General features: G+C 38.0%; 1 protein-coding gene across 1 annotated transcript in view; it reads left to right on the top strand.

Moving 5' to 3' along the window:
• The window catches only part of ATP13A3 (ATPase 13A3), a gene marked incomplete at its 5' end in the record, with an annotated part of 39381 nt that extends 26709 nt beyond the window's left edge, over window positions 1-12672 (top strand). Inside the window, 13 exons of the mRNA XM_082486825.1 lie at window positions 147-325; window positions 797-919; window positions 1003-1082; window positions 1752-1794; window positions 1891-2000; window positions 2841-2937; window positions 3826-3898; window positions 4733-4910; window positions 5585-5781; window positions 6234-6322; window positions 6521-6601; window positions 10482-10571; window positions 12065-12672. Of these exons, the coding sequence (XP_082342951.1) occupies window positions 147-325; window positions 797-919; window positions 1003-1082; window positions 1752-1794; window positions 1891-2000; window positions 2841-2937; window positions 3826-3898; window positions 4733-4910; window positions 5585-5781; window positions 6234-6322; window positions 6521-6601; window positions 10482-10571; window positions 12065-12262 (1538 nt within the window). The 3' untranslated portion in view covers window positions 12263-12672. The remainder of the gene's footprint in view (window positions 1-146; window positions 326-796; window positions 920-1002; window positions 1083-1751; window positions 1795-1890; window positions 2001-2840; window positions 2938-3825; window positions 3899-4732; window positions 4911-5584; window positions 5782-6233; window positions 6323-6520; window positions 6602-10481; window positions 10572-12064) is intronic.

Here is a 12672-nt window from a genome sequence, read left to right as displayed (position 1 = left end):
TTTGCCCTAAGGTTGTCACTGGCATGGTAGGCAGTCCTTCTCCTAGTTTAAAACTGGCTTCGCTAGCTTTTCTTTTATGTGGAATATCAGTATATGCTATTGATCCTTTTCTAACTGCAACCTTTTTAAATGCAATTGTTTAACAGGGGATAACATGTTAACTGCTATCTCTGTGGCCAGAGACTGTGGAATGATTCTACCTCAGGATAAGGTCATTATTGCTGAAGCACTACCTCCAAAGGATGGGCAGGCTGCCAGGATCAACTGGCATTATGCAGATACCCTCGCAAAATGCACTAGTTCATCACCAGCCATAAACTCAGAGGTAGTATGAGTGTTGTTATGCCCTTAGAATGTAAGCAGTTAGTTTTACTGTTGAGTTTCTTTGTTTTTTAGCTTATTCCGTTAAGTAGTGAATCTGCTGTTAAGTGTCAAATCAAAATTGATGTACTAGTTAACTTCCAGATCTTAAAATACCAGAGTAGTAAAACAGCTGGGGGGAGCTAGTTTTTCAACTGTGATGTGACATTTGACATTTTAGTTGTGCAGGAGACAGGTTTTTTCCCCACATTTCGATCTGTTAAGACTGCTCTAGCTGCTGGTAGTTGAAACACTAAACCACACTTTCTTACTTCTAAATAATTGTTTTCATTGTATGAGGTTTTCTTTCAAGTAATATTTCTAGAAACCTCCTCTACTGGGGGATCTCTGGGAACACCCCTCTGGATGTTAGCTTGAAATGACAACGTATCTGTGTAAATACACTACAGCTAGAGTATTAAACTACTTTTGATAGGATATTCCAGTTAAATTGGTCCATGAAAGCCTTGAGGATCTCCAGATGACCAAATACCATTTCGCAATGAATGGAAAGTCATTTGCAGTGATCTTGGAGCATTTTCAGGACCTGGTACCCAAGGTGAGCATGTTACTTGAATATGGGCGCTTTTGATGGTGAGCAGACTTTGCCCTGTGAGCATTAAGAAATCTTCTGTCTTCCAGCTTGTGTTACACGGCACTGTGTTTGCTCGCATGGCACCTGATCAGAAAACTCAGTTGGTGGAAGCTTTACAAAATGTAGAGTAAGTATTTGCTTAAGCATAGAAGGTGGGAGGGTTGACAGTGTTTGGTGTGATAAGAGAAAAAATTATGTATGCTGCTAGCTGTTTTGCCAAATGAAAAAGACTGGGCTAGTATAACTTCCTTGAGTTGTTAATCAGCCTATTAGCTGAGCAGGAATGAGAGCAGTACCATCTGCTGGCTGGATGTGAAAGTTTCAGACTTACCGTGGAGTTATAAATGATAAATAACTAAACTAACATATTTTATAAATCTGGTCGGTTGGCTTAATAAACAAATCCATCAAATGTCTTCTGTGTATTGAAGAAGTATTAATGGGATGACTTCTGTTCATATATGGTCAATATATTGTTTGTTGGTGTCAGGCCCTGCAGCTCTGCAAACTACTACAAAAGTCTCTTTGCCTAAAGCAATGGTGCTTTAGACCACCTTGGAACGATGGAGGGCTGATAACCGTTATTGCTTTGATTGACCTGGCTAAGTCATGTTACTTTTCTGTCTACTTCCTTATATGTATAACGGGAAAAGTAATTGCTTTCAGCGTTGGCAATCACTCGCTATTATGCAAACCCTGAATAAGTCAAATAACATAGAAGTATTTAATGAAATAAGCTAGCTGGTCTATGATTATGGAATGGTCCAGAATGCTGACATCTGTTTGGCTTTTCTAGTTACTATGTGGGCATGTGTGGAGATGGAGCAAATGACTGTGGCGTAAGTATATTTTTATTTTCTGTACAGAACTCTTCAGTTAATTTTACAGCTGAAAGCAAGATTTAATATGTTCTCTATTTCAATGTTAACTGGCAGGCGTTAAAGAGGGCACATGGTGGTATATCTTTGTCTGAACTTGAGGCTTCTGTGGCATCACCATTCACTTCCAGGACACCTAGTATTTCCTGCGTGCCAAAGCTGATCAGGTAATGCCACTTACTGTAAACTTAAATGCATCTGTGTAACTCATTTTGCATACCCTATATTAGTATATGTTTGATGCTGGAGAAGAACAGTTTGAATTAAAGAACAAGTCACCCATTTTTAGTAGTTCTGTTTTTTTTACTGAAGGTACTCTGAGCAAGGGCTTGCCATAGCACGATTTGGTATTTTACTATAACCCCCTTTTTTCCGTGTAAAATTAATTCTTGAGAGTTCGAGTGAGCTTCTACTCATTAGTATTTAATTCGATACCTTGGCGAATATGTTAGTTTCCATAAAGGCTGCGTGTAATTGCAAGCAGTAAAATTCTTCAGATAACTGCTTAGCACCATACAAAGTAAAAAAACCAAATTTCCTAAATAGGGCTTGACCAATTTTTGATTCTAGAATTGGTAGGTAGGTAATAATTTTGGATGAAGGTCAACCAGAGAAGAATGTAGTTAAGTCAGTGTGGAACTAATGAAGTAATGTGTAATCAGAAACGTTTCTGAAGTCAGCAGCTCTGTGGCTGACTGCATGTTCATTCAATCCATCTAGTAAACTAGTGCTTCATAGGTGCTTTTTCAAGGAGACCTTCATTTTAAAACCTCTGTTGGAAAACCACATAAAGTTGAAAGAACACCGAAGTAAGGTCGTGGCTCAGTTCGGAAGGCGTGTACACTTGAAAATGTACCGTTCTGACCCCTTTTTCTCCCTATGCCTTCAGCCTGATGTCTCTCAAAGGGTTTGCCGATATGTTTAATTGCAGCTAACATTTTGCCAAGCAGAATTTAATTGTGTGCACAGAAAGCTTCCTAGTTACATGATTGTACTTGTTTTGACAGGGAAGGCCGTGCTGCTTTAATGACTTCCTTCTGTGTATTTAAGTTCATGGCATTATACAGCATTATCCAGTACATCAGTGTTACTCTGCTATATTCTGTAAGTATTTAATTGTGCTTAAGCAGTGTCAACATAATTCGGAGATTTGAAAATTGATAGATATTTAATAGAAATTGTTGCAAGTCTCTTTGATTACACAACACCTGCCTTCTAAAAACTGTCTTTGGATTAAAAGTATTGTTAGTATTTTTTGGCTTTTAATATTAACTGTATGAAAAACGCGGTACTATCTATTTAAAGAAGGCAGTAACTAATGTCTGTGAATACAAAGTCTGTACAGCGGGAAGTCCAAATAAGCATATAAATTAAACAAGAATACAATTTTCCATTATTTAAAAACTGTCAGCATTTCCAAATAGCCTAACTTTATTTAAAGGGCAATGCATTCCTTTATAGAAAAGGATTGAAAGAGAGCAGCTTGCAAGTATAGAGTTAGGAGGGGGGGGAAAAGCAAAGTGCAGTATTTCCTGTTAATGTGATTGGATTCGCAACATGGCATGTGGTAGAAATCCTGTATTTTAATTTGTATTCTGAGTAAACTAAACACGCGAAGTATGCAAGGACCTTGGAGGTGGAAATTTTGACAGCTGGGTGACTACATAATAAGGTTATGGTGTTTAGAGAACTGTAGGCCTAAGCTATTATTTCATTGGTTTTAAAAGTCAGTAATATAAGTTTGATTACAAACAAATTTCAATTACAAATAGCTTATGCATCTTGAAACTGAAATTGTTTCACACCTTGATACTTCAGGAATCTGTGAATTGTAGAGTACTCAGGGCTCCTGAAGATAAAAGAAGCCAGTTTGACAAGAGACTGTCTTGTTTCTAAAGTGAAATTTAAAGAATTAATGCTGTAGGAGTGTCACTGTAAGGTGTTTCTTGGTGTGAAGAAATTACCAATGTTTCAGTTGTGATTTCTGTCTAGATCCTGAGCAATTTGGGAGATTTCCAGTTTCTCTTCATTGATTTGGCAATCATTTTGGTGGTTGTCTTCACTAGTAAGTATTGTGCTGGATTACCACTGCTGGCTTTTGTTGAAGCAGTTTTTACTTGATCAAGTTTTCTTTAATATCTAATTACATCCTGTTTGAAGTAAGTACAGTGACATACTGTTAGGATGTTACGACTACTACAATATATGCATTAAAAAACCCAAGCCACTGTGTACTGAGTTAAGATTCCTCTGAAGTTTGTGAAATGTCGTCATACCAAAAAGAGGTTGTGGGCATGATCTTAGAAAAGTAGTTCTTCACAGTACAAGAAGTCATGAATCTCTATTGATATGAGGAAGCTGGTTTTGGAATCAAAACAGGATTTGTTCCAGTATCACCTTTCTCAAATGTTTTCCTGCATTTTTTAGTTTAACTTCTCTCCACAAAGTGTTATACTCGAAAACTATTATCTAGTGAAGTATTTGATTCCACATAGGGAACCTAGCGCTGGGTTTACTGGCTAACACTAGAATTCCATTTTCAAGTTTCATAGAAACTGCTTCTTTGAAGCAGTGGCAGACCAGAACTGAGGAGACAAGCTGTAAGTCCTTGTGCCAGACAAAGGGAATTTGGCCAGACACTACTAATTCCTTAAGTCTCGTGGCTTCTATTATTGTCCCCTGCTCTCCTGCGCTGCTGGGGTAACCAGCCTGTAGAAGGCACTGTGGCATCATTCTAGTGGGGTATAATCTTTCCAAGGTGGTTTCACAGTTGCAGTTCTGGACTAATTATTAAAGTGATGTCATGAGCAAGCCATTCTAATTCCACAGAATGTGAACAGGGTAACTCTTGAAATCCGTGATGATGTAATGTGTAACTTGTTTTTTTTTCTCTTTGCAGTGAGTCTAAACCCTGCTTGGAAGGAGCTTGTTGCACGAAGACCTCCATCAGGTCTTATCTCAGGTCCACTTCTGTGTTCCGTTTTGTCTCAGATCATCATCTGCCTTGCTTTCCAAACCTGTGGGTTTTTTTGGGTCAAACAGCAGTTCTGGTATGAACCTTGGACAACAGAATCTGAGTAAGTGTTTCAGTTGCTTCATGCAGGACACAGTAACGACTGGAAAGCCATAGGCAATAACTGCTCTCTTCTTTATTGACCCCCTGTGGGGACTTTTAAAATAAAGTTTCTGTACGGCAGCTTGTTAGTCTGCTGAATTTTTTTCTGAAAAGCACACTAATATGTATGAGTTACCCAATGGCTGAAATGGCAGAACTGGGTCAGAGCCAGGCTGCAGGGTCTGAAGACTCCTTAACTTTGACAGTTGAGACTGAAATTTGAAATTAGTGGTTCAGACATATTTTAACTCTTCTATATTATAAAGTTTTGTTTTCCTGTTAGAGTTCCAATAAATCAAATTTGTACTTCTGAAAATAAAGAAATGTTTTAATCTTTTTTTTAGATTGCGGTGTTTTCTTACCTGTCTTCAGAGTGTATCTACAGTGGTAGTTTCTGAACAGTTCATGTAGTTAACTTACAAGCTGGAAGCATAAGAGAACTCGAAGCTCAGAATGCACAAAAATTGCTATCTCCCTGCCGCAGCTTTCAGTCGTTTCTTACTACCTGTAATAGCTTTTCAAAGATAAGCTTTTTTTACTACGGTAGCATTTTGTTCTGTCATTACTTTTGTCCATAAGTAGGCCTTGTTCGCATCTTATCCCTAACTCTGTGTTAATTTTTTTTTTATGTTGTAGTGCGTGTAATCTATTGGATGCCACAAACACCAGCTCTGCACACCATGGGAATGAGACTCTTCACGATGACGATGATGAACATAACATTAAAAATTATGAAAACACAACTTTGTTTTTTATATCCAGCTTCCAGTACCTCATAGTGGCAATTGTATTTTCTAAAGGAAAGCCCTTTAGACAACCGTGCTACAAAAATTGTAAGTCCTTTCTTATCATATACAGTTCCAAGAAAAACTCCAAGTGACTGTGTGCTTGTTCATCCGTGGCTCGCTTACAGTTCTGTTGTGCTACATCAGCAGTAATGACGTTGCTAGGAGAACATAGTACAATTATCCTCTGGTAATCAGAGATAGAAATAGGGAAGTATTAAACTGTATGGAGAAATTTGTGTTAATAGTTGCTTTGTTTGTAAAAGTATGTGCATGTATATGTTTCGGCTCCCCAGGTGAGCCAGTGAGAAATTGAGTCTGGCCTTCTGTCACTTTATGGCTATCAGCACAACTTGTATTGCCAAAATCTGCCTGGAAGGGGTTTAGGCGAAGAAAAGAGGTTATTTCCAAGGTGTAAGGAACCCACAGTACATGGAAAAACTATCTAAAACTCTGATTGTGAGATGGTCCAATTAAAATATTTTCTTCTTCTTTTACAGTTCTGTTTGTTATATCTGTGATAGTTCTTTATGTCTTCATATTTTTCATCATGTTGCATCCTGTTGAACCTATTGACACATTTCTTGAGGTAAGATTCAGCAAACATGCAGGTGTCTACTTCCTGGGATAACTGGTTGGCTGCCTTTTGGGCAGACTTGACCCCTTTACGGCTTTAACTTCACATCTCGGGACAGGGAGGAAGGGAGAATTTATAACTCCAAGCCTGTTTTCAATGTGTGTTTACTTCATACGTATGTTGCTAACCTCTGGCAACTTTTTCTCACAGCTCGTGTGTGTGCCATATGAGTGGCGCCTAAAAATTCTCATCATTGTTATTCTCAATGCAATTGTATCCGTGCTGACGGAGGTAAGAAATTCAAATGGAAAAAATGCTTTTCTGTTAAGTGTTTTTAAGTTTAAGTGTGCTTTTCTGTTAAGGGTATGTGTTTCTCTTTTGTTTAGAAGGTCTCTCTTCACAGCGTGCCAGTGTAAGTGGCCACTGTTTCTTGTTACATTTGTATTCCTAAAAATGCCCTTGTAGGCTAGATAGAAGGTGCCAAGGTTTCCTGAGTTAAAAGTATAATCTTTTATCATTAATACAAAAAAAGGAGGCGGGTGAAGTTGAAAGACAAATGATTTCAACTATTTCATAGGACAATGCTCTCTATATTTTTTGCTGTCTTAATTCAGTTCAGAATAACAACATAGTAAAGAACTACATAAAATCCTTAGGGCAGCCCATCTTCATTCAGTTGGCTCATACACGTAGCTTTTTGTTCAGAATAATGCAGGTCTATATAACCTGTTAATTTAATCTGATCCAAGTCCAGAGGTAGAGATGTTCATGCAGATCTGCTTTTTCCAGCCCTGAGCTTGTCCAAAGTCAGTCACTCTGGGTATCTCCTGCTGTAATTCCAAAGTTAATGTGGGCAGAAACATGCCCCACCTTTCATCCAGGTACCCCTATGTTGTTTCTGAGAATTGGAGTTTGACTGATACATCTTCCAGAAGGAGTCTAGATTCAAAGCCAGTCACTTCTTCCTGTGGTCAGTTCTTCTCCCTGTTAAATTGACTCCTTATTTCCAACCTGAGTACATTTGGGGTTTGGTTGCAGCCATTAGTCACTATTTTTTTTTTTTTTTTTTTCTGCTAGAAGAAAAAGCTTTTCAACATTATCTAGCGCTTGCACGCTACAATTATCTGTTGTTACTGTATAACATTTTCTGCAGCTTCTAGTCAGTATTTCCATTACTGCAGGAGGGATTACTATCAAGGTAACCAGCATAATGTTTGCTTGCATCATACCATTTTGGCCTTTGAAGATTACTACAGCATTAATATTCTTTCTAGTTGACTAGTTTTTCCCCTCTTATTCATGACTTAGTAAAGCTAAAATCAACCAAAGTTTTTTTTATATATAGTTTAATAAAAATTATCAAGGCTTTGTGTTCAAAATGTTGTTCCCAATAGAGTTTGCAATATATGCTATTATGTTGCTGCCTATTGGAACATGTATTTCAGTTGTTTTCACATGATAGGTGATAACATATCTTTTCCAAAACATGGCAGCAGGTATTAATTTTTTGGCCTTTGCCCTGTCATTAACAAGTTTATCCTCTCCTAAAGATCTTGTGCCTTTCTTACATTGTCCTATATTTATTCTAACCCTGCTTATGATTGAGGTTTCTGTCATGCCCTTTAATTCCTTCTCTTTTTTTGTACTACTAAACTCTTAATAGTTTTCTTTTTCTGTCTCCTCTTTTATTTGTTAAATTGAAATTCACTGTATACTGCAGTCTTTGCTACTGAAACAAAATGGTCATTCTGAAGGTGTGGAATTGTGGCTTTTTTGTCTTCTGATAAATTTTAAACAAACTTCATAGAAATATTTTTTTTCTGTTTCCTTTTTCTACTCCGTTTTGATGTTTTTACTACCATCTCTGGGAAATCAGCTTTTTTGAAGAACTAAGATTATTCCTTGGGATTGAACTTTGTTGATACCTGGAGTGGTGGTTACAATTTTCATTCCTGTCATAAACTTTACTGAGAGAAATAAATTAAACTTAGCTTCTGCTGAGAAACTACTTTGTTCTGCAGATGATCTTTCTAACTTTCATACAATCTCGTGATGTTTCTGTTGTGGAAGCGTAAGGGGCTCTGGTAGAAAGTCAGTCCGTGTATCAGCATGTGTGTCTCAAGGGCAAATGGTTCTCCTCTGGCTTAAATGTTCATAAGGTTCCACTGCTGGGCCTCGTTGGTTGCCACATCAAACTGTAAACTTCAGAGTTTCTAGTAAGCATAACCTAAGCAATATAATTACTGTAGAGCGTTTGCTTCCACCCAGTACTTCAAGCCCCACCCCCTTCTTTTTCCTATGCAGGTTTGAGTTAGCATCTTTCAACACTTTAGTCACTTAACTGTCATTACCCAAACTGGTAGGAAGATTTGTCACATTCCTTTTAACCAGACTTTCCTGTTTATCTTGTCCGTACCTTAGGAGTGGAATAGAAGCAATTATAGAATTTAATTTTCTTGACATTGTTGGGGAGGTTCTGCTTTGACTTAAAACCCATTTCTTCCACTTTCACTGTTAGTTGAATGCTTTCTTTAGACATAAGTAGTTTTATTGTACAGCAGGTGTCCAACAAAAGCGTTGTCTAGTGATCCTCAAATCCCAAACCTTGTTTTACGATACACGCTTCACTTTCCATAACTTCAACCTGCTTGTGTCCCACCTTTGGAACTGTGTTTGATCAACTCTAGCAGTATTACTGTAGGCTCCCTGAAGCTCTTTCATGTGGTGTCAACTCACTGGGTCCAGTGTGTTGTGTGGAAATCGCAGGCTATTTCATTCCTTCGCATCCAGGATAGCTCATTGCCCTTCTGTCTGTGTGTGCCTGGCTGGATTTTCTGCTAGCTACACTTTTTACTACAGTTACTGGGTACCACAGGTCATATTCTGAGTATCTAGGAAAAGCTGCTGGTGGCATCTCCTTATTTCTTTTAACAAGGTACTTTCTTGGTGTATCACCTAGAGTTTATTGTGCTAAGACTAATCCCTCAGTAATTACCTCTTTAAGTGTCTCATAACGATGAGATACATGGGGGATTGAATCTATCTTCTTTTGTCTCGCTGGCCAGTTTGACACTAGTGTCACACTACACTCATATGTAGTTTCATAATTGTTTCTACAACAGGAATGATTTCTGACTCTGGTTGCCCCAAACATGTTTTTTTGAAATACTATGTAAAGCTTTTGCTATTTCCATGTGGGTGCCAGACTGGGTTCACAAAGCACGCATATTCTTTCTGCCAGATGACAGAAAGTATTGCATAACAAAAGCAGATCCTAACAGATGTTCCTCCTTACCCAGTGCCTGGTATAGACATATTTAAACCAGACTGGCTGCAGAAATGAACATCTAACAAGCTGAAGATTTGCTGGCAAATGCTTTAGAAAAGCAGTATAAAATTCTAGTATATAATAAAATCATAAGCATTATAAAATCTATTAAAAAGTCTGTCTAATCGGCTCCCCTTTCTCAATGGCAGAGGTTAGTCAGATGTTAGAAATGGAATCTGTCCAGAGAACAGAGTTGTATGCTCAAGGCCATGGAAGATACAGGTTCACACCTGTGTTGCTGGATTTGTTCAAGGCTCTCGAGTCCACCCACACAGCCGTATGAGAATAACCACGTGTGCTGAACATATTGTTCAAATTCTGCCCTCGCTTCCAAAATCTGGAGCGGCTCCTACAGAATTCAGGCTTCCTGCTGGTGGCTCAGCTTTGCCGCCCCACGGAAGCTTTTCTGGGAATGTCGCTGGTTTAAAACAAACTACGAGCAAAGCATAGCTCCAGCATGAAGTACGCTGTAACGTTAAAGATGGTGTGAGGGGAAACTGCTTTAAGCACTCGTCTGCGATGCTTCGGAGGTTTTTTTAGAATATTGAAACACATTAAGAATGTGTATTTGTAATTTTTACCTGTATCGATGGATGCAGCTTTGGTCATTGTTGCTATTGGTTTAAAGTACGTGTTCATATTCTTAAATCTCATGTGAGCACTTTAAGAATGAAAATGTTTATCACTTAAGTATACTGACAAATAACGTAAACTCTCCATTTTGCCTGGCACTGAATTAGTTATGCCTAACACACTATTTTGGGTTTTATTTGTAATATGCACACTAACAACAAATGATCATTAGTTTCTTTAATTCTTCCCGCTCACTGTAATGTCTCACAGAATGTCCTCCTTGATATGATCCTTTGGAAGGTTGTGTTCAATCGAGACAAACAAGGAGAATATCGCCTCACCATACCCCAGCCGCCTCAGGTTGGAGACTAGTATTTTGCTGTCGTCATTGCATGCAGATTAACTCAGTTTTGTCTTTTTTATGATCTATAAGTGTCTGTTGCCTTATCTTACGCTTAAGACTATTTAAATTAGATTTCTGTAACTTGAATATTAAAAGGAAAGGCTTCTGATTTTATATTTTTCTCCTTGTTGACACTGAAAGGGTTTAGCTCTGTATGCAAGAACTGAGAAGCAAACCCAGAGGATTGCTTTTAAGACTTTTCTCACTTTATCTTCAGTTTTCACGTTAGCAAATTTTATTTGTTGTCACAAGTTAGCATGCTAGGACTGGAGAACGTCTCGATTTGCTCGGAAGCAGAATTGCTGATGCTGGATCTAATCCAGTTCTTTATTAAATTAATTTGGCTTAGGGTTTTAGAACACTGTCTTGAGAGTGATAATTTATAGCACGTATAAAAACAAAATGTCAAATGAAGTACGTTATTAGTACTTTGGATGGTTAAGGAGACTGAAGGATTTGGCTTCTACTTTTCAGGTGACCATGAATCTTGATCTGACCTGCCCCTCTGTCATTAATACATCAAGGAAATCTATGTGAATCCCATCAAAAAATCTAGCTTTTTCTTAAGCCTGTTGGCTTATTGCTTTTAGCTGGTTGTACATACATTCTTGTTAAAATTACAATGGTTTATTTCTCAGTACTAAATTTTATTAAATGTATTCACTTCAGAATTACATTTGTCCTGTTGAGGCTGTTCAAAAAAACATGGCTTTGTGGTCACTGAATAATGGTACTTGTCCTTAAGGCTCATGTTTGGTTCAGTTCATCAACTGATAGAAATTCTGAGCGTAAAGAGAACCATAGAATTTGTCGCTATTAAAATACCAGCCCTGCACACTTCAGGTGCTCTGAGACATGAGAGGGAAACAGCCTTGAGAATGCGGATTCTCTTCTCCAGCTAGTTAAGTTACATGCATTTAGGACAGGGAGAGGGAAAATAGGAAGGAAGGCTTAAGTTCAATGTTTTGCGTCTGTTTTAACAACTATTAATACTTGTAGGACTTGAGTTTCACAGTATCAGCAAGTTAAATACTGCCACTTGTGGATGGCTGGCGGCCTTTAGTTAAACAATTCGTTGCTTAAAAAGTGTTTTGACGCTCTGGGAATTTGACTTTTATTCTTCAATAGTAACATCATTTAATGGTGCCTGTTATACCTGTGTTTATCGAAACTAATATAAAATATGCATAAAAGCTGTTGGTGACCTTAGATGTTAAGATAATGCAGAATACTTGTTTTCTTAAATGTTTTTTAAATGTCATTGCTGCCATACGATAGAAGAGGTGACACAACCGAAGAGTTTCTGTACTACACTCTCTAGGTCCAATGTGACAATGACGTACCAAATTAGGAAATAAAATAGTAGGTTTTCTTCTAGCGATTTACTGTCTTTAGTTATATTAATTTTTTGTTATTGCAATTGAATGGTCATATCTGTTCACTTCTGCAGGAGGCTGTGGATCGCTGTGGAGTCTGTTTCCTTTCTTCCCTGTTCAGTTGTAGAGAGAAGACACCAAAAGCCAAGTATATGCATCTAGCTCAGGAACTGCTGGTTGATCCGGAATGGCCACCAAAACCCAGAACAACAACAGAAGCTAAAGTACCATCCCAAGGAAATGGGTCATATCAAATCATCACTGTAACATAACAGTGGATCTTGGTGGCACGTGTCTTTAGTAGTATTCAGAAGAATGTAATTTTAAGGCTTTATTCGAAATTGCAGTATACTAAACGTCAAATTCTAATGGAGATATTTCCAACCGTTTTGTCTCTCTGAATACAAATTTCAGAGCCAGACATCTTATGGCTATACATTTTAAAAATGTAGGTTACCTTAGGCAGAACAAACATGATTGTGTTTCCTTCCACCTTCTTTCAGATTTCATTATTCCTAAATGAGATGTATTTGAAGGTTTAAACTGCAGGGCAGTTAAAACAGGTTCACTTTACTTGCCTGGAGCATCTCAATCATTGTTCTAACCTGCTTACCTGGGCACGTGTTGGTGTAAGCCCTATGATGTGATGGTTTCATGGTAGTACTAGAGGCACATAATAACC

Source organism: Vanellus vanellus (genome assembly GCF_965231255.1).
Source record: "Vanellus vanellus genome assembly, chromosome: 8".
Classification (NCBI taxonomy): domain Eukaryota; kingdom Metazoa; phylum Chordata; class Aves; order Charadriiformes; family Charadriidae; genus Vanellus; species Vanellus vanellus.
This window is presented reverse-complemented; position numbering and strand designations above follow the sequence as displayed.